The sequence below is a fragment of the Engystomops pustulosus genome, chromosome 2 (assembly GCF_040894005.1).
Source record: "Engystomops pustulosus chromosome 2, aEngPut4.maternal, whole genome shotgun sequence".
Classification (NCBI taxonomy): Eukaryota; Metazoa; Chordata; class Amphibia; order Anura; family Leptodactylidae; genus Engystomops; species Engystomops pustulosus.
In genome coordinates, this window is record NC_092412.1 from 59,357,676 (window position 1) to 59,379,061 (window position 21,386).

The following is a 21,386-nucleotide window of genomic DNA, read 5'->3' on the forward strand; positions in this document are numbered from 1 at the left end:
CTGCCCTCCAGATGCTTCCTGGATAGTTCAGCACTTACTGCAGGTTCCCTTTACAGATAAGTAAGAGGGATGAACCTAACATGGAGAACTTCCTAAATGAGATGTTATTTTACAAATTAACTATCATGATAATTTTTTTTAAAGATGACCTGTATGATTCATTTGGGATGCTGTGGGTAAGGGCCCCAAATTGACCTGTATGCAGCCTCTAAGTAGAGAAAATGAAAAAAAAAAAAAAATCGCCTACAAGGAAGTTGGTGAGTAGGCAGCCATATTAAAAACAAAAAACAATCCTACATGGCCATTTGGGACACTAAAAACCTTAAAGGACATCTACCACCAGGATGAAGGATTGTAAACCAAGCACAAGCCTCTTATGCCCTGGTTTAAAAAAAAAAAAAATTATGCAAATGGAACTAAGGGGCTCCAGGCTCCATAGATGTTAATAGAGCCTGGAGCTCCTCATGCTCCTTTGCATAATTTTTAAAGCCCTGTTTGTTAAAAACAAGGGCATAAGAAGCTAAAAGAGGAGTGGATCCTGGCAGAAGAGGCAAACACCAGCATGCAAGTGTGCTTGGTTTTACAATACTTCATCCTGGTGGTAGATGTCCTTTAATGACCCCGACAGGTTCCCTTCCTATAAACATCACAATTAATTATCTGCTCAGATTTTTTTTTTTGGTATTGTTTGTCTTCTGAAAGTTTGGACATAGCTTAGAATTGATGCCCTGCCCAAGCAGGTTTTAGCTTTCATCTCAGACTCCAAGGCCATTCACATTGCTTAATATGAAAAACATTTTTTGTTTGACCTTCAAATAAAAACAAATTAAAAAAATATATATTTTAATGGAGAACGAGACTAAATCCTATAAAATGTTCCTGTATGATGTTGCATTAAGATTTCTGTGTTGTAAGATATCTGTTGGCCAGCCTAACCGGGAGATTCTTCAGACTACAGTGGATTCTCATGGGAGTGTTTTGCCCAGATAACAATCTGACATCATGTTTTCAGGGGTTGTGAACTATATACACTACTTCATGTATTCTATGCAGCAGTGGACTTTTCAGTCTTGTGACTACTGTAATTTAGACTGTGGAGGTGAACATCCATGCCCTTTCTTACAGAGCAGAAGCTTAAAGGGCATCTACCATCAGTTTACTGATTGTAGATGTGTTCTATAAGGCTCCCTAAAGGCACTTGGGTGAAGTAGCCTGAGTTCTCCAGGGTAGTTATCACAACTTTTATTACTCCATATTTCCATGAACACGGCACATACTGTTATAATAAAAGTCCTGAGGAACTAATGGTAGATGTCCTTTAAATGACACTGTTGGATAATACATGGAGACTTGGGAACAATGCTACAATCACTTGTTTGTTTGTTTTTGTCAGAATCTTTTTGTACAAAATTAACAAATATATCAACATGAAAGATTTTAACAAAATCCAATTAGTAGGAAGTGTACAGGCTACATCACAACAACTGTGATTGTTGTTGCATTCTTGGCCATAACTTTGTCACCAAGGATTTTCCACAGGTTTTTTATTTGGTTTAGAACAGAACTGTATGAAAGGTCCAGCTCCTGCACCAGAAAACATTCCCCGAACCATGACGCTTCCTTCACCACCTTTCACTGACTTCTTTACACACTTTGTAGCCTTTTCTTAGTTTGTCGATTGAACATAATGTTTCCCATCAGATCCAAAAAATGTAACTTGCTTTCATCACTAAAATGAACTGTGGACCACTTCTCCTCTATCCACACAACATACTCCTCAGCAAAGCCGAGTCTAGCCTTCTGATTCTGACAATGAGAGGTTTGGATACAGCAGTGGGGGCTTTCAGTCCAAATGGTTTTAAACGTTGAGAACAATGTATGAAGAAACAGATCTTTACCCGGTTCAGTGCTGAACTGATGAGCAATTCCAGATGCAATGTTGAAATGGAGAGTTCCATGGAGAATTCTCTACATTACCCTGTCCTCTCTTGCATTTGTCTTTTGAGGGTGATCAGCTTTCTTGAGAGACTTAAATGAGTTTGTGATGTTCTACAGACAGTCTAGACCAGTGGTGGCAAACCTATGGCACTGGTGCCAGAGATGGCACTAGGAGACTTCTCTGTGGGCACACGGGTTGTCTCCCAGGAACAGAGTTTGCCAGACATGTCATCTTCCTGCAGTCTCGGGCAGTCCAAGTAGTGCCCTGCTATTGTAAAGTGACCCATCCTGTGCTGCTTGGTCCTGTCCAAAGAGTGAAAGGGTGTTGGATTGGAGCTCAAAGATTCTGGTAGCAATAAGTTTGTTACTGCCTAAATTGCTGTGTTGGCACTTTGGGAAAAGCTAGTGGTTTTTGAGTCTCACTTTGGGCACTCAATCTCTAAAAGGTTCACCATCACTGGTCTAGACAATCGGTGGAATGATCAACTTCTCTTGCTATGGCTGATAGGTCACCCCATTGACCTTCATTTCAACAACCTGCTGCCGGAGGGTTTCAGTCACTTTGTAACGGCACAACATTTTTTAAGTCCGTTAAAACTGGAAAGTTTGGCTGCCAGTTAAATAGGGTTGTCGGATAATTAAAGAAATTAGCACCAGATGCTGGATTAACATTTTAGTCTGTGCTTTAGAAATATAGAGTTTATTAAATAAGCTTTAAATACTGCAATTTTTTTCATGTTAGGATATATTCACAATTAACAGACTTTTAGGAAATTGTGTGGTGTTTTCAGCTCCGGTGTATATGGAGTGTGTGTGCACAACCAGATATATATTTATGTATCATCTGATAGCTGGTCCCAACCATGTATCAATATTTCCGGTCTGATAGGGGAAAACCGTTCTGTATTATGGTGCAGTATAATGCAGCATGCTGTGACAGGTCAAAAGTTACACTGGAAATGTAGGTTAAAGGACATCTACCGCCAGGATGAAGGATTGTGAACCAAGCACACTGACATACTTTGCTCTTCTTAAAGCTTCATATGCCCTGGTTTTTAAGGAAAAAAAAATGCCTTGAAAATGAGCTCCAGGCTCCATTAAAGGGGTATTCACACGAAGACAAGTTTCTTCTATCTCTTCAGGATAACAAAATAACACATTCTCTAATTCACTGTTATTAACAAAAATACAGCATTTCACAGATATAATTCCAACCTGTCTCTATCAGTCCTGGTGTACACAATTTCAGTTGCCCCTAGACACGACCCTTTCACTTCTGACTTTGGGTCGGGTGGCTGCCATCTTGGATTCCTGTGTGATGGCTGTGCTGCTGTGATTTCTGTCTCTCTGCTCTGAGCCTGTAGCCCTGCCCCCTGCAGTACAGGACGAAGCTCACAGACTTTCACTGACTCACTTCCTGCCAGCAACCCCATCGTGAGCAGAGAGAAGCTACTGTTCTGTATCATCTCTCTATGTGTCAGTGTGTTAGTACAATATCAAACGGCAGTTGAAAGTGTATATACACCTGTACCCTGATAATCTAACCACATTGTCACCCCACAGAACTAGATGGATTATAATGTGTCTGTTTAGAGAGGCCCTGCGCACACCCTGGGATTTTGCACTAACCAGCAATAACACTGCGTAACATTGTGAAGTAAGGGGTTAAAATGATTTTTATTGTGTTAACATTACTAGGGGATTGAGATGTGAGATTTTAATTTGCAGGAAAACCCTTTTAACCTCTGTGGAGCCTGGAACACTTTTTCTGTAAAAAACAAGGCATAATAGGCTAAAAGAAGAGCAGACCCTGCCAGAGGGGACCCACACCAGTATGTCAGTGTGCTTGGTGTACAATCCTTCATCCTGGTGGTAGATGTCCTTTAAACATGTTCTTTCCATCCTCTCATTTTGATGTGTACCCCTTTTAAGTAAAAGTTTGGTTGACACCCAAACCCCTCATAGTTTTTAGTGTTGTCTCTTTGTCTTCATTCCAATTGTTCTTGTTTTACCTCGGTTCATTATCCTGAGAATTGTACATTTTACTTTTTGCCCCTGTAGTCTTATTGATTTATTTTTCTGTATATGTGTATTAGGCTTTATGAGGCCGTACGTGTTATATTCATTGTATTCATTATAAGAACATGTGTTTCTTAAGCCAGCATGCCGCTCTGTGACGTCTGACATAAATGATCTTGACTTTTTCAATAAAGGATTGCACATCGGGAGGAGCTGGCTTGGTGTGATTTATTTAAGCACAGATCTGCTTGGTGCCGATATAGAAATGACACAAATTGTCTACATTAAACAGGTTTACAGCCGCCTGGTGTGGGGTTTCCGTCACTTCTGCAAGGCAAATGGATTCTATATTATCTGCTGCTCTGATCTCTGCTCTAAACGGCACAAGGATTACAGGGAAAGCGACTTCTCTATCTGCCTCGCACTCAATAAAGAACATTATAGAGAAGTAGTGAAGAAAATAAAGTGCCTGCTTTCTGTCACTCCTTCCCACTCCCTTAACTGTAGTCTAGAATAAAATCAGAAAATCAACTTGGGAGGGGGTTCAGAAAGAGCTTGTTTAGTATGATAAAATGCACCCACTTCACTGACGCTGATACACATATCAGGAACCCCCATTCCCTTTCTATCTACATGAAGAATTGTTTAAAGGGAACCTGTCACCAGGAGACCCATTTTTAGCACTCCCCCGGGCCCCACAGAGCTTGGTACATACGCTGCCAAAGTGTTTTTGTATTAAAAATTTGTTTTACAGAAAAAAAGATATGTTATATTGTACCTTTCATTAGTATCCGCTGTGTGACTAGGCAGTTGCCAAATGGGAGGGCCTGGAAAGGAGCATCCCCCCCCCCCACCCTTGGGGAACAGCTCCTCCATGTGACCTTTTCAAATATATGAAAACACCCATCACTGGGCTTAGCAACGCCCCCTGCTCCTCTACAAACAATCCTGAGTATGGGGAGTTATTCATATATTTGAAAAGCACACCATTATCAATAAAGATAAAAGAAAAAACAAATATAACCTATATAGAACAATATAGTCTTTATTAATACATATGCAAACAGTATAAAATGGCACAACAATGGATGAAAGTTAAAAACAAGAGAGCAGTGCATGAAACCATGAAATAAATGTGTAAAGCAATATAAATTAGCAGTGGAGAGGTAGTAATAACAACGGCAGACAGAGAAACAATAAATAGCACAAAGAGAATGTGCTCTAATACAGAATATAAATCCTAAGCCAAATACCATACCACAACTAGGAACATGCACTGCCAGACCCCGACACATGCACTGCATGTCACTTTGTTCACTGGGTTGCACTTTATTCACGGATTTAGTTTTTCACCCATATATATGCTATATATAAATTTTTTTTTTTTTGCTAAATGATCCTCACTGTGTGTTATTCTTTATGATTGTCAATTTGAATATCATGTCCTTGATTACACTACATTATTTATCACCACATAATTTTATATAACTCTGGCTATGAATGTACTCAATATAAATTAATTGTACTCTTTTTATGTATTTATTAGGCACTATTAACTAATTTTTTGTATTATTCCCTATTTTCATATTAGCACTAGCACTTTGCTTTTAATATGTATATAAGTGTAATTTATATTTATATTTCAACTATTATATATTACAATCCCATTAGCACTAGCACTTTGTTTAAGATATGTTTAAAATATGTCATACAACTACATCCATCGCAAGGAGTTAATACTCACCGGGCTGGTACTGCGCATGCGCACCCTCTTTGCCGTCTATCTGGCCTCTGTACTGGACGGCGCATGCGCCGTTCTCCACTCTGATGACGTCACTCTATCGCGAGACTTTCCGGCGGTGTCCGGAGCTCTCGTCATTTCCGTATCCCGCGTCATCACGCTATGCTAACGCCACGACTCCCTACTTTGGCCACACACCTGGGTTCCTGATATAGTTTTATATTCGCTATGGCAACAAAGGCTCCCTTAGTGGATCCTTTGATCTTAACTCCTCCCACCATGACTATGTCATCCATTTCTCGCCATCCTATTGGCTGACCCTTCTCATATATACCCATGCTCCCTAATCCCAGATACTCCCCTTGAAAAAGCCTTATGCGAAACACGTGTCGGGGTCTGGCAGTGCATGTTCCTAGTTGTGGTATGGTATTTGGCTTAGGATTTATATTCTGTATTAGAGCACATTCTCTTTGTGCTATTTATTGTTTCTCTGTCTGCCGTTGTTATTACTACCTCTCCACTGCTAATTTATATTGCTTTACACATTTATTTCATGGTTTCATGCACTGCTCTCTTGTTTTTAACTTTCATCCATTGTTGTGCCATTTTATACTGTTTGCATATGTATTAATAAAGACTATATTGTTCTATATAGGTTATATTTGTTTTTTCTTTTATCTTTATTGATAATGGTGTGTTTTATGGTATCCTGAGTGGGGATAATGCATATTTGCACTATCTGTATTGCCCATATCCCCTAACTCTATACTATAATAGTATTGATTCTTTCCTGTATTTCCTACAGACGACTCTTTTGTATCCATAATATGGACTTTCGGGCAAAAGAACAAAGTTGGCGCCTGGAAGCAGACGCTGTATTCGGCAGCAGCAATGGAACCACTGAGGACACACAATCAAAACAAAATAAGGAACTAAAAACTAATCTACGAAACCTCCTACACCGACGAACTCGAATTTGGTGGAACCGCCTCTCACTAGAAAAATACATCCTATCGGGTATGATTCCACGAGGACTACGCATACAAATCTGCCCTTCTTTCGGGTATGATGATCTCACTTTCTGTAATAAATGGGAGGAGATCTGTAATAAAACCTCTATAGCCCTAATGCAACTCATAGTGGAACAGAATACAAAACATCTTGAAAATTTGGACTCCGAACTCAACACTATTCAGCTGGAGATCAGATCATCTCTCCCAACTGGGGAATTTGAACTCTTCTCTACGGAAATAGATGAATCTTCAAAAACCTGGGAAAAACAAATTAAAAACCAAAAGGCAAAAAAATTCCAACGAGACACCCAGGATATGAACCTTGGAAAAATCTATAAATGGAAGAATTTCAAGAATACACCCCGTAGTCGCACTCCATCAGTATCCTCTCAGATATCCCTGAGTGAGCTATCACAGACATCCTCTGAGCATGTGAACATGAGACCACATAGAGGGAATAAAAGGCGTTACGAACCCTACCACAGGCAACAGCCGAAACGGTGGGCACGGGCAGAGAACAAAAATGAAACTAGGAACTCAACATTAAAGGTAATTAATTTAACAGATATTACACTAACTAAAACACAATGTGAAGTGTTAAGTCTTGGTCTGTCATTCTCTCCAAGTGACAAATTTGATTGTTTCCTAGCAATAAAAGACCTGCATCTGTTTGCTCGGAAACTGGCATTTAAGAAGATATTTCACGACAAGGAAGCACTATTGTCACCACAAGACCAAGAACACTTGGCTCTACAAGCCCTAGAAGAACTTCTGGAAGAACAAGACAACGTATATAAAAAAGGTAAAATTCCATCTACTTTATTACCTAAATCTACTAATTTCCCAATTCTGTCTAACTTTGCTAACATAGATCTGTTTGTTAAACTAGTCACACGTGACTTCAAACAGATATCAAGATGGGGCCAAGAAACCAACTGTACAACAGCCCAGCGCAAAGCAATTACTGAATTGAGGGAGATGAAAAATGTGATAATAAAACCCTCTGACAAAGGGGGAAACGTTGTACTATGGTCTACGAAAGACTATGAAAAGGAGGCTTTTCGCCAATTACGCGATATTACCTGTTATAAAAAACTTACCTTTAATCCTTTACAAAAATTCAAAGAAGAACTAACATGTATTCTCTCAACAGCAGTAGAAAACAACATTCTAACGAAAAGCCAGATGGAGTGTCTAATTCCGGACTACCCCAAGATCTCTGCGCTGTATCTGCTGCCAAAAATACACAAACGCCCCAACAACCCACCAGGTAGGCCAATTGTGTCAGGGATCAACAATCTATGTGAACCTATCTGCAAATTAATTGACTACCACTTACGGCCTTTGGTGGAAGCTCTACCGTCATATCTGAAAGATACGACCGATACTTTAAAGAAATTCAACGGCCTCCACCTAGAATCCGACATGCAGATTGTTACGTGCGACGTAGAGTCGCTATATACATCGATAAAACATAGAGATGGTATCTCTGCTGTCAAATTTTTTCTTGATTCCTCTGACATGGAACCGCAGTTTGCGACACTTCTGATACAATTGTTGGAATTCGCCCTAACACATAATTTTTTTCTTTTTAAGGGGAACCTCTACCTACAGCTCCAGGGAACTGCGATGGGGGCGGCATGTGCCCCCTCATACGCAAACCTGTTCCTGGGGCTGTGGGAGAGGGAAATTTTCCTTACCAATCCCAATACATTGATTGACAAGGTACATCTCTATGCCCGGTATATTGATGATGTCATTATGATTTGGCAGGGCCAAGAATCGGAACTACAGGATTTCATGACATCTCTGAATACGAACGATATCAATATCAAACTGACATATAAAATGGGTCGCCACAATATGGAATATCTGGACATTTTGTTTGACGTGGATGATCATGGGAACATCTCATCCAATGTGTTTAGAAAAGAGACATCGAGTAATACCTTGTTACATGCAAGATCGTCACATCCCAAGAAATTAATCAATGGTATCCCTATAGGCCAATTCCTCAGAATACGCCGTATTTGCTCAGATGATGCCTCCTTCGAACAGCAAGCTCTTGACCTATGCCAGAGATTTAGAGAACGGGGATATTCGGAACAATCCATAAAAAGAGGATACATAAGAGCAAAAAAAGCTAAAAGGGAAGAGTTACTAATGCCCAAACCCAAGACAAAAAACAACGGTAACACAATACGATTTATTACCACATACAATTCCCAATGGGAAAAAGTGAAACAAGTCTTATTACGACACTGGCAAGTGTTAAGAATAGACAACACCCTCCAACAATATGTACCATCTCATCCAGCAATTACATACCGACGTTCCCACAATCTACGGGACCGTTTGGTGACAAGCATTCATAGGGAACAGGAGGTAGGTAACATTTTTGGATCAAAAGGCCCTAAATGTGGCAGTCGCCCTTGTGGCAACTGTGTTGCATGTCCTAATATTGAGAGAACTACAACTTTTTGTAATTCAGACAGGCAAAAAGAATATGAAATCAGGCACACAATTACGTGTACAACGACTGGCGTCATATACTATGCCACCTGCCCCTGTGATCTAATATATGTGGGACTCACCACTCGTGAACTTCGTCGACGTGTCCGAGAACACGTTCTTGGAATCGAGGCAGCTAAAGACGAAAAAGATCTATATAAACTGAAAACTATCCCACGTCATTTTAGAGAACATCATGGAGGCGATGGATCCAAATTTAAGGTAAAGGGCATTGACAAAGTCTTGGTGGATAGTAGAGGGGGCAATTGGAAACGGGCTTTGGCCCAAAAGGAAAGTAAATGGATTTACTTACTTGACACGGTTTCACCACGAGGTCTTAATGAACAACTTAGTTTTTCATCCTTTTTGTAATATTTATAAACTCCTCAGTTTCTTTTATGTATGTTATCTGGTTTATATGATATGTGGTCTTGTTTGTCATCCCTTATTGTTTATTGTTTATTGTTTTTTACTATTTTTGAATTTCTTTGCTGTTTTTATTCTTTTATTACTTACCTGTATGAATTTGGGTCTGTCATGGTTTTCTTTTTCTTTCTCAACAGATAGTGTTCAGCGTATACGAACCATCCCCTTTATTCCTTCTCAACAGAAAGTGCCCAGTGTGTACGAATTCCCCCTTACTCATCTCTGCTCTCGCTTCCCGATACATCTATATACCTCTGTCATGGAATTTAGTGTTTCTCCGCCTTAATATTTTTACTGCACTGCATGTCACTTTGTTCACTGGGTTGCACTTTATTCACGGATTTAGTTTTTCACCCATATATATGCTATATATAAATTTTTTTTTTTTTGCTAAATGATCCTCACTGTGTGTTATTCTTTATGATTGTCAATTTGAATATCATGTCCTTGATTACACTACATTATTTATCACCACATAATTTTATATAACTCTGGCTATGAATGTACTCAATATAAATTAATTGTACTCTTTTTATGTATTTATTAGGCACTATTAACTAATTTTTTGTATTATTCCCTATTTTCATATTAGCACTAGCACTTTGCTTTTAATATGTATATAAGTGTAATTTATATTTATATTTCAACTATTATATATTACAATCCCATTAGCACTAGCACTTTGTTTAAGATATGTTTAAAATATGTCATACAACTACATCCATCGCAAGGAGTTAATACTCACCGGGCTGGTACTGCGCATGCGCACCCTCTTTGCCGTCTATCTGGCCTCTGTACTGGACGGCGCATGCGCCGTTCTCCACTCTGATGACGTCACTCTATCGCGAGACTTTCCGGCGGTGTCCGGAGCTCTCGTCATTTCCGTATCCCGCGTCATCACGCTATGCTAACGCCACGACTCCCTACTTTGGCCACACACCTGGGTTCCTGATATAGTTTTATATTCGCTATGGCAACAAAGGCTCCCTTAGTGGATCCTTTGATCTTAACTCCTCCCACCATGACTATGTCATCCATTTCTCGCCATCCTATTGGCTGACCCTTCTCATATATACCCATGCTCCCTAATCCCAGATACTCCCCTTGAAAAAGCCTTATGCGAAACACGTGTCGGGGTCTGGCAGTGCATGTTCCTAGTTGTGGTATGGTATTTGGCTTAGGATTTATATTCTGTATTAGAGCACATTCTCTTTGTGCTATTTATTGTTTCTCTGTCTGCCGTTGTTATTACTACCTCTCCACTGCTAATTTATATTGCTTTACACATTTATTTCATGGTTTCATGCACTGCTCTCTTGTTTTTAACTTTCATCCATTGTTGTGCCATTTTATACTGTTTGCATATGTATTAATAAAGACTATATTGTTCTATATAGGTTATATTTGTTTTTTCTTTTATCTTTATTGATAATGGTGTGTTTTATGGTATCCTGAGTGGGGATAATGCATATTTGCACTATCTGTATTGCCCATATCCCCTAACTCTATACTATAATAGTATTGATATATTTGAAAAGGTCACATGTTTCCCAAGGGTGGGGGGGAAACTGCTCCTTTCCAGCCCCTCCCAATTGGCAACTGCCTAGTCACACAGCAGATGCTAATGAAAGGTACAATATAACATATCTTTTTTTCTTTAAAACCAATTTTTTTTTATAGAAAAACACTTTGTATAAATGCTCTGTATGTACTATGCTCTGTGGGGACTGGGGGAGTGCTAAAAATGGGTCTCCTGGTGACAGGTTCCCTTTAAATAAAAGGGGCAGTGCAGCATGCTACTGTACAGACTCCAATGGCTGTTATGGATTTCCTGAGAGCAATAGGATAAGAGGTTCAATCTGTTTTCCTGTTGACCAATATATTCCATGGGGGACATTTATCATATCTGGTGCTCCATGCACATGGCATATGATAAAGGACCCACCCACCCCTGCGGATACATCAATAGAGGCTTAGTCTCCTGATTTTTCTGTCGGGAGTTTGCACCGCCAGACGAGACCTGGTGAAGATTTCTGTAAAACATTTATCTGTAAATCACAGGACAGTAATGCCGGCCGTGTCCCCTTCACGCACTCGTCGTGTGGAGGTGGGTTTTTCAACTCTATGACAAAAAACAGGCATAGAAAACACTGATAGATCTCTCCCCATGTCCGTATTAAAGAGTTAAGGGAGGAAGCTTAGACTAAATAAGTCACCTAATATTCAGATCGGTAAAGATCTATACAGTCTGTCAACACAATACGACTAAATGTAAAAGTACAAAACAACAAGGGGGGGGGGCAAAATTGAAGAAAAAACAAAACAAAAAAAAAATGACAGTAGGTGGAACATTGAAATCATCTCATCAACAGATGAAATCACCATGTTTATGTACAATTACTTATGAATAACTATATATTGTACTTGACCAGTAACAAAATGCTGAAGCCAAGTGAAGAGGACAGGACCGAGTACATACATCTACCATGTTACCCCAAAAATGTTACCATATTACGAACTAAAATTACGACAAAATAAATTCTCACAGGCTAAAATGAGATAACAAACAAATTAAAAATACATGTCGGATATCAAATACTTTAGTCTTCTAGTGGCTGACATCCAAATTCCCAACCAATGTAGAGTTTTACACATGTTACTTTGACTGGATTTATCAACTTCTTCCCAGAGCTTTAAGCCCGAGCACGTCATTCATTCAATAATATTGTCATTTTTACTTTTCTTTTTTTTAATTAAAGGCTTTAATTTAGTTTTTGCAATACAATAATAAAATGAGTACAACCACATGCACAGCAGTAGAGACACCATGATGCATACGAGGAGACCAGTGACTAAATTGTAAGAAATAGAAATAAAAATCAACCTGCACATTCAATCTGGGCATACCTGGGCAAGGGCGGTCCACATAAGGCTGTACATAAGGAATCCATGGGGGTGAGGGGGCTGTATCTAATCAATCCATTGGGGGTGATGGGGGCTTTATTTACAATAACCATTTTGTTTGGGATGCTAAACTAAGGAATATTTTGGGGAACCGCAGACTGTTTTAGTTTCTGAATTTTTAATGCTGCCCGGGAGTTTCCTGCAAAGGGGCCCACAGAGTCTCTGCCGCCCAGGGGCCTACTAAAACTTGGAGCCAACTCTGCATTCAATACTTAACTGTGCATACACCTGCCAACCCCTCAACAAGAAAAGTAAAGCCCCAGTTCATATTCCTATCACTGAATTTTATTACATTGTACTCTGTGGACACACTTTTGGCCACAATTTCATTATTTGCAGATTTATTTAAACAATGTAATTATCTATCTGCACACTAAACCACAATGTTGTTATTATGTGTAGAAAACGGATCTCTTAAACTTAGAAAGTTGTCTAAGTGATATATAGACATCTGATCGTAAATTGTGAGACATTGAGAGGGGAGGCTGAGCAGCAAAAGACGAGACAACGTTCGTCTTTTGATTTCTAGACTTTTGTTACGTTCTATACATTTCGATAACACGTAAACTAGTTCAGTGAAAACCCATAATGCTCTGTGTGCTTGGTGATATTCTTTGGCCATTAGGAATAGGTTTCTGTGTCCACACTTAGCTGATCAAGTATCTGAAATGAAATATTAAATCCACAAAGATGGTTCACAGCTATTAGCTGGTAATATTCAGAGTAATGCCACTAGCAGCTAATGGTTTAATGTGTATGGGGTAACACCCAAATTGAAGGGATTTTCCAGGCTAAAATACAGATGACCTATCCATTGAGTATATCCCCAAAATCATATTGGTAAAGGTACAATACCTAGCAGATCAGTTGTTCTCAGCAGCTGAGAAACAGAGTGGAACAGGATGCAAACAGCTCCATTCTCTGTAGTGTGGCTAAACAAAGTCACTGCAGCTTAGCTACCATTCAGATTAATGGTTCGACCTGTTCCTTCTCTGTATATCAGCTGCTGATCTGTGAGGGTACTGGGTGTTATACCCTCACCAATATGATATTGAATACTTATTCTATATATAGGATATCAATCCCCCATTAAGGTATTACAAGCTCTGCCCTTTTTTGTAAACATTGTATGCACGCTTTTCTTATGATTAAACATACAGGTATAAGAAAACCCAAAAAAGTAATAGAAGCACAAGCATCAGTAAGGGCCTATGTGGCAATACACCAAAATTAGCGCCATGCACACAAACGCTTTTTACATGTGTGCTGGTTTTTGCGGCTAGCTCATGTCCCTATATATTTCTATGGGCTCATACACACAGGTGTGGTTTCCTCAGGCCTGTGTGTGAGCTAAGTCCCCTTGAGAAAAAAACTCGGAGCAAGTCCTATTCTTGCTTGTTTTTATGGTACTTCTCTCATATAGATTATAAGCTCCAGTGAGCAGGGCCCTCCCTCCTATTGTTCCATATCACTGTGTTTGTACTCTGTAATATATTTTATTTGTATGTTTCCCCTATGATTTGTAAAGAGCTACGGAATATGATGGTGCTATGTAAATAAAGATGCACGCAGGTGTCATCTATGTGCCGTCATCTATTGCTCCCTGCTCTGTCCTAGGTTTCAATTGTATTGGCATCCTGAGGACACCAATACAGTAGAAAGGAGAAGAAATTCAGATTATTACTGTAGCTTCCCTCCAGGGTCCTCTGAACAGGTAGAATCACAGGGCTCACAGCAGGAGTTCCAATGTGAATGCATCTTTGTCCACACATCTTCATTACTACTGCAGTTCCAGTCACTTCAAAATATCTATATATGTGGTACATCCTGTGATGCCTGGGACCGCAGGACCAAGTCCTATCTGGTGAACTCTGTGCTGGGGTAATGATCTGCATGCCCACAGGGAAGGCTCTGAGTGCCACCTCTGCCATAAGCAGGGGCGTAACGTGAAGGGGTGCAGAGGATGCGGTCACAATCGGGCCCAGAACCTTAGGGGGCCCATAAGGTGTCACACTTCCGTATAAGAAGACTAGTGCAATAAACTGTACAATACAGTCGGGGCCTGGCAAAGACTTTGCACTGGGGCCCATCACCTTCAAGTTACGCCACTGGCTATAAGGGATTGTGATAAGCTACTGACATCTCTTGTCTGTCTTCCATTTTTTTTTGGGGAGGGGGGGGGTCTGAAAAAACACAGGAGGTGACAGCCAGCATTCAGTACATATTAATACAAGTGTATATTTAGTATAAACACATAGAACATTCATCCAGGTCCACCCAAACCCACCCCCTCCCAACAACCCTTTGGTCTGTCACCTCTCCCTTGATCCACCAAGTCGTCACGCATCCAACACAGCCTCCAGTATGATAGAATACCCCTTACGGCCCCAGTATACTCCCCAAGGTTAACCTGAACCAACCTCTGCGCAGTTCCTCAGTTGCCAATCCTGGAAACTCCACCCAGGCGAACCACTGTTTCTCAAATTTTTTGAGGTTACCCCTTTTCTGGTAAACCTTCATTTCCATCCATATAGTTTTATCTGTCATATTTATCACCTCTCCCAACCCTGGAGGATCCGCATCTAACCAGTGCCTAGCTACACTTTTCCTGACCTGATAAAGAAATGTTGCCACAGCCAATGGTTCATTTTGAGTCCCCATTGTGCTGGGAACTTTAAAGTTATTTATACCGTTTGTTGGTGCTTTTTGTATTGTAAATGATAGTTTATCGTTTTTACTCACAAATATGTAGTTTATAGATGTGGTATACACATTACATAGCTAGTTATTGGTACACTCGATTGGGATACGTTGGTGTTTATTCTATAGTGTGTTGCCTTCCTATGAATATATGATGTTTTTACTGTTTTGCAAGCTTTCATTACAAATAGTGGCAACGGATGGTGTAAGTACAAATGAAGAGATGAATTTTGCATGTCGATTTTAGTGTATTTTTTATGTTACATGTTTGATTCACTTAAAGGACACCTGTCATCAGGTCTGTGTCACTAGTCCTGTCACTACTACCTGTTGGAGCAGCTCACAAGGATCCATCCCAGCCTTTATCTAGTTATTTCATACATTATTCATTGTAAAATCATCTATTTTTTATCATGTAAATGAGGCTGGTCACATGGTCAGAGGCAGTGATGTCACCCCTGTTACCCCTCCCCTCTCCTCCCCCTGCTCTGTGTGTAATGTATAGTAAAGCATTGCATCTGCTGACATGCTGCATCCTCCTAATATACAGGTGAGAGACACAGACATCAGCTACACATGAATCTGACATGTTCTGCTGTAACATGGCTGCCTGGAGCTGCTGTATCTCTCCTAAACACACAGACATGCACACACAGGCTGCAGGGGGCGTGGCCAGCAGCACATGGAGCCATCACATCATTATACAGCCTCACACCATTATACAGGCTGTCAGTCATGCACTGGGGGTGTGGCTGTACCTCCCACTCATGAATAGAGTGGACAGCTTGAATATGCTAATGCTTCATTGGACATTTCACAGGTCATTTGCATACAGCTTTAGGACATCATTGCTTAGGTTTACAGGCATGTAGAGGGACAATGAAGGGATAGAGGCAATGCTCTCTAATGGCAGTTTATGGAAATATATTTAGTTTAGGGGGGTTATTTTGCATGACGGGTTCTCTTTAAATTGTCAATGTCATTTTAAAGGATATGACCACATTTGACCTATTTGTATTTGCTTCAATGTATTTAAAACGCAAATTGAAGCAACTTTTCAAACCCTGAAAAGTTTGTTTTTGTATTTTTTTTGTATAGCGCTGTGAATTATACATTTCTAGACATTCATTATTCTCTATAGTTTGCTGTGTTTTTTTTTCCTTTGTGCAGTTTCTAATGTGTCTTTTTCTCTTCTATTATAGTATAATTTGGGCTTGACCACCTACCCTGAGCTTTTCCTGCTAAACAATATGGAGAAGGAAGACTTACCCACCCCCCGGTGATGATGGGGATCACATGGCACACTCCTTTGCTCTAGAGATCCTACATTATTTCTAGATCTAGGAGAATTCAGCAACAAAGAGATGCCATGTCAAATCTTTAGGGGTACAATACAAGTGGACTCAATAGTGAATCATTATAATGGCTCTGGTGATATTTATTATGTTCTTAGCACTTTTCTAATGATCTGAGCCGGTATGCGAAGTGTAATGCAACCAGTGTCTTGTCATAGTGGCCCTATTTGGTTGGGTTGTACTATTCAGCAATATGACTGTAAATGGTAGGATATAGGTGGGTACTGAAAGTTTTATAATTGTTTTTACCATATGACAAATTTTAACTATTTGTATGATCACCACACATCTGATAGGAAGGAATACAAATGCAGGCAGTCCCCGGGTTACATACAAGATAGGGTCTGTAGGTTTGTTCTTAAGTTGAGTTTGTATGTAATTCGCAACTGTATATTTTATCATTGTAATCCCAGCCAGAACTTTTTTGGTCTCTGTGACAATTGGATATTAAAAATGTTGGGTTGTCATAAGAATCAAGATTAACAATAAAGCTTCATTACAGACGCCTGTAATAACTGTTACAGCTGTTTATTGTAGCCTAGGACTAAAGTACAGTAAATTACCAATATCCAGAGGTCCGTTTGTAACTAGGGGTCGTATGTAAGTCGAGTGTTCTTAAGTAGGGGACCTCCTGTAGCTGAAACTTAATTCACCAATTACAAAAATGTAAATGAAAACTTGTACCTGATAACCCTTCTCCTTACTGTACACAAAATATCATGGTCATCACACTGGGGTGGAAATTGTGTATTACACCACAATGTCATTTTACTGTTTACTTAGAAGCTGTCATACTTGGGTAGATTTATCGATCTATTTAACAGAATTCTGTTGTAATTTGCACCTAAAATTGTCTTAAAGGCTATGTTTACCTTTTCCATCTTTTTTTGCCTATTATATTTGGAGTGAGATTCAAATAATTTATCACTAGGGATGTATTAAAGATTCCATAGCCCTTGTGCCTGGCAGATTACAGCTCCCTGCTGCTCCCTCACTGAAATATGTTATTCAGAGTCAACTTCCTAAATCTCCTCTAGCATGAGCCTCTGCTGCTGCTCCCCTCCAGTTTCCACCAAATAGTTTTTCCCTTTCCCACATCTAGAACTGTCAGTAGAAAAGAAAATATCCCTCTATGCCCCCCCCCCCCCCCCCGCACACAAACATCCTTGGCCCACGGAAATGGACCCATGTACAGTTCAGATCCCACAGACGCAGTCCAGTGGACGGAAAAATATGATGCAAGTCCCTGTCTGTAAATTAATTTTAAACCAAAAAATTCACAAATGCACTGTGATAGATCTGATGTGCTGAGGAGCTCCTAAAACTGGTGCATGAATTCTGCCTAACGATGTATCTCTACTAGTGTCTTTTTTGCAAGCAGTATGTTATATAGCAGGAAGAGCTCTTTTTGAGCGTTTTGATTGTACAGGACGGCAGTGTCTGCTAGCTTTATCCGAGGGTTATGATAAGGCTAGTAGTGTAACACTGTGGCATCTGTTGTAGCACTGGGAGCTTACCGTATTTTTTGGCCTATAAGGCGCACCGGAGTATAAGGTGCACCTCTAATAAATGCCTGCTAAGACATCTAGGTTCATATATAAGGCACACTTAAGTATAAGGCGCAGGATCAAATGCAGTACCTAAAAATGACCAGCAGGTGGCAGACCTGTGCACAGTTCAAGCCAGCTACACTTCCCGGGAAACGTGTCTTCAGAGTGTCAGAGAGCTCTGATCTCAGAGGTATGGGCTGCTGGGGGTTAATGCAGGGTGATGCAGCAGGGGTTAAGCGGTCTCCCTCTGCCACTTCTCCTTCCCTCCTCAGCCAGGGTGTTATTCCTGTGGGGTTCCCAGTGGCTCCTTCTCTTTCCCCTGTTACAGGGCTGTCAGGTATGGGGGATTTCTTACTGATGATGATTGCCTCGTGGTCGGCACTATGGCAGCTCTGATCTCTCCGTGCTAGGGGAGGGCAGGATGGGCACAATGTTAGTTGTGGTGACAAGGCACTTCAGGAGCCGGGGACCCTGTGTACTGTGTGGGAAGGTGCAGGAAATTTCTGGGGATGGAGCTATTAAACACTGGTAAATGTACAGTACATCTTGTCTGTAGTACATTTCTGTATAAGTTCATATATAAGGCGCACCGGCCTATAAGGCGCACCTTTTAATTCTGAGAAAATTAAAGGATTTTTGGTGCGCCTTATAGGCCGAAAAATACGGTACTTTAGTAAGCACCTCCTAGTGCATTTTTATGGGTAACAGTTCCTCTTTAAACTCTAAAATTCTTGCACCCTTATGGCGAATTGGAATTACTCCCATATAAGCCAAACATGGCCGTTCTACACTAAAGCTCCAGACATGACACAGCTCACTCCGCGACACTACCCTTCAAAAAGCCACCTGGAAATCCACCTCTTTGAACAGGTTACTACAAAATTACATCAGGGGACCGCACTCCATGAAGGAGATACAAATGTCTATGTAGTGTGGGAAGTTCTTTGACAACCCCTTGAGAACAGCATTAAAAGTATTTGATACGTTTTTTTTTAATAAACTTGCAGTTGTATTTGGGGGAGTTAAAATAAGCAGTTTTACTCCAGTATAAGCCTTGTAGTTGTAGTGCAGCTTTAAAGGGCACTACAACACGTAAGGTGGCCATGCACAAATGTTCCAAGTCTATAATTTATAGAATTTTACAGGATAATCTCCATGGGTAACCGTTTCAACACTATGGGTGGTTTTACATTGGGGTTTTTTTTTACTGAACCCATTTTGGCTTACGGACATATACAGATTTTCTCTTCCTGGCTTCAGTCATTTGTCACTGATGACTTACTGACCTATTTTTTTCAGTGGGCCTTTTCACGCTTCAGTTTTTTTTCCACTGATCCAATGTTTTCAGTGAAAAGAACAGCTTCTAAACTGATCACTGAAAGAAAAGTGTGAAAAAGCCCATTAAAAAGAACGGTTCAGTAAGAGCATCACTGAATCCAGGAAGAGAAAACCAATCTGTATGGGGGAGATTTATCATTAGGCGGCTCCATGGGACAGTTCTATGTCTATGAATCTGGCATTGCACGGCGCTTCACTAGCTTTTTTGCAACTTCTATACGCCAAAACCAATGATAAATCTGTTCCTATGTGTCCATAAGCCAAAATAGGTTCAGTGAAAAATCACTGATGTGAAAAAAAAAGCAATGTGAAACCACCCTAACGCTGTAATTGCTCATCAGTTCAGCATTGAACAGGATAAGAATCCATCTCATCACACAGTGTATCAATGTTTAAGAGCATTTCAACTGAAAAGCCACTCTGCAGTGCAGAGGAGAAGTGGTCCGCAGTTCATTTTAGTTATGAAAGCAAGTTTAATTTATTTGGATCTGATGGGAAACATTATGTTCATTGACTGGGGAAACACTGATCCCAACGTGTGCAAAGAAGTCAGTGAAAGGTGGTGGTGGAGAACAGTAAAACATTGAAACAATATATTGGCCAGCCAAGAGTCCTGGTCTAATCCCAAAAGAAAACCTCTGGAAAATCCCTGGTGACAAAGTTATGGCAAAGAAACCCACAACAGTCACAGAACTGTGGAAGAAGAGTGGACAAAAATCCCAGCAGAGCAGTGTGGGAGACTAGTGATGTTCTGTGGCCGCAGATGTGCTGAAGTCATTCACAGCAAAGTCCTGTGCACTGCCTGCTGATAGGTGACTCTAGTTTGTTTGTTTGTTTTTTTTTGCAAAATTAAGGTTTTATGTCGATATACTATTTTTCAAAACACTGTTGTACCCCTTAAAAAAAACCCATCAAATATTAATCAATGTAGATTGCTGTATATACTTGAGTATAATCTGACCCGAGTATAAGCCAAGACCGCTAATTTTACCACCAAAAACTGTGAAAACCTATTGACTCGAGTATAAGCCGAGGGTGGGAAATGCATTGGTCACAGTCTCCCCCTGTAGTATACAGCCAGCCAGCCCCCTTTAGTATACAGCCTGCCCCCAGTAGTATAAAGCCAGCCCCAATAGTATACAGCCAGCCAGCACATAAAAAAAACAACTTAGATACTCACCCTCTGGCGCCCCGATGCTCGTTGCGGCTCCTCTTTGGTCTCTCTGCTCTATTAGCAGGCAGAGACGCTTCCGGGCGCCGGAGGGTGAGTATGTAAGTTTATTTTTTTATTGACTTGTGTATAAGCCAAGGTGAGGTTTTTCAGCACAAAAAATGTGCTTATACACGAGTGTTTATGGTACATTATTTCTGACATAAAATATAACAATTTGCTGTTTATAAAGCTCACTTTATGTGATTATAAGAAAAAGTTGTGGTCCTTAGGTGTTATGTCTGCAATCCTCTGCCTCCTCCAACATCCAGTGCTTAGTGGTCACCAAGCTCTTCCTTGTCAGTGATTCCATTTATCCTTTTGCACTTTTAAGTTGAGGTCCACATCATTTTTGAAATAATGAAAAAAAACTGTTTAGTTATCGCTATCTATGTTGTTAGGTTGGGCTCTCCATGTGCCTTTCCTGAATTTCCTGAAAACAAATACTATGTAACCAGCATTGCAGAAAGTATTAGTAATAAAGTAACAACATGAATGATCTTGTGTTCTGTGCTGATTTTCTTAAAAAAAAAAAAAAAAGTGGTTACAGAAGATGTTACTATCATATTTATTAAGTGCATAAATAAACAATACATTCTTGAAAACACTCCCATAGTAGTA

General features: G+C 40.1%; 1 protein-coding gene and 1 long non-coding RNA gene across 6 annotated transcripts in view; both read left to right on the forward strand.

Annotated features, from left to right (window-relative positions):
* SLC11A2 (solute carrier family 11 member 2) overlaps positions 1-19,782 on the forward strand; it is a 65,744-nt gene extending 45,962 nt beyond the window's left edge. For 3 of the 5 annotated variants that reach the window (XM_072134805.1, XM_072134807.1, XM_072134808.1), the window contains exons 17-18: positions 15,488-15,517; positions 16,515-19,782. In XM_072134805.1, coding sequence (XP_071990906.1) covers positions 15,488-15,517; positions 16,515-16,595 — 111 coding nt within the window. In that variant the 3' untranslated portion in view covers positions 16,596-19,782. Of the gene's footprint in view, positions 1-6,503; positions 6,540-15,487; positions 15,518-16,514 lie in introns of those variants that run through there. The other 2 variants (XM_072134809.1, XM_072134806.1) reach the window with 2 other exon arrangements.
* LOC140117764 (uncharacterized) lies at positions 7,559-10,942 on the forward strand. Its single transcript, XR_011853077.1, has 4 exons — positions 7,559-7,981; positions 8,485-9,096; positions 9,203-9,444; positions 9,786-10,942. It is a non-coding gene; the product is annotated as an uncharacterized lncRNA (long non-coding RNA).
* Positions 19,783-21,386: the final 1,604 nt, after the last annotated feature.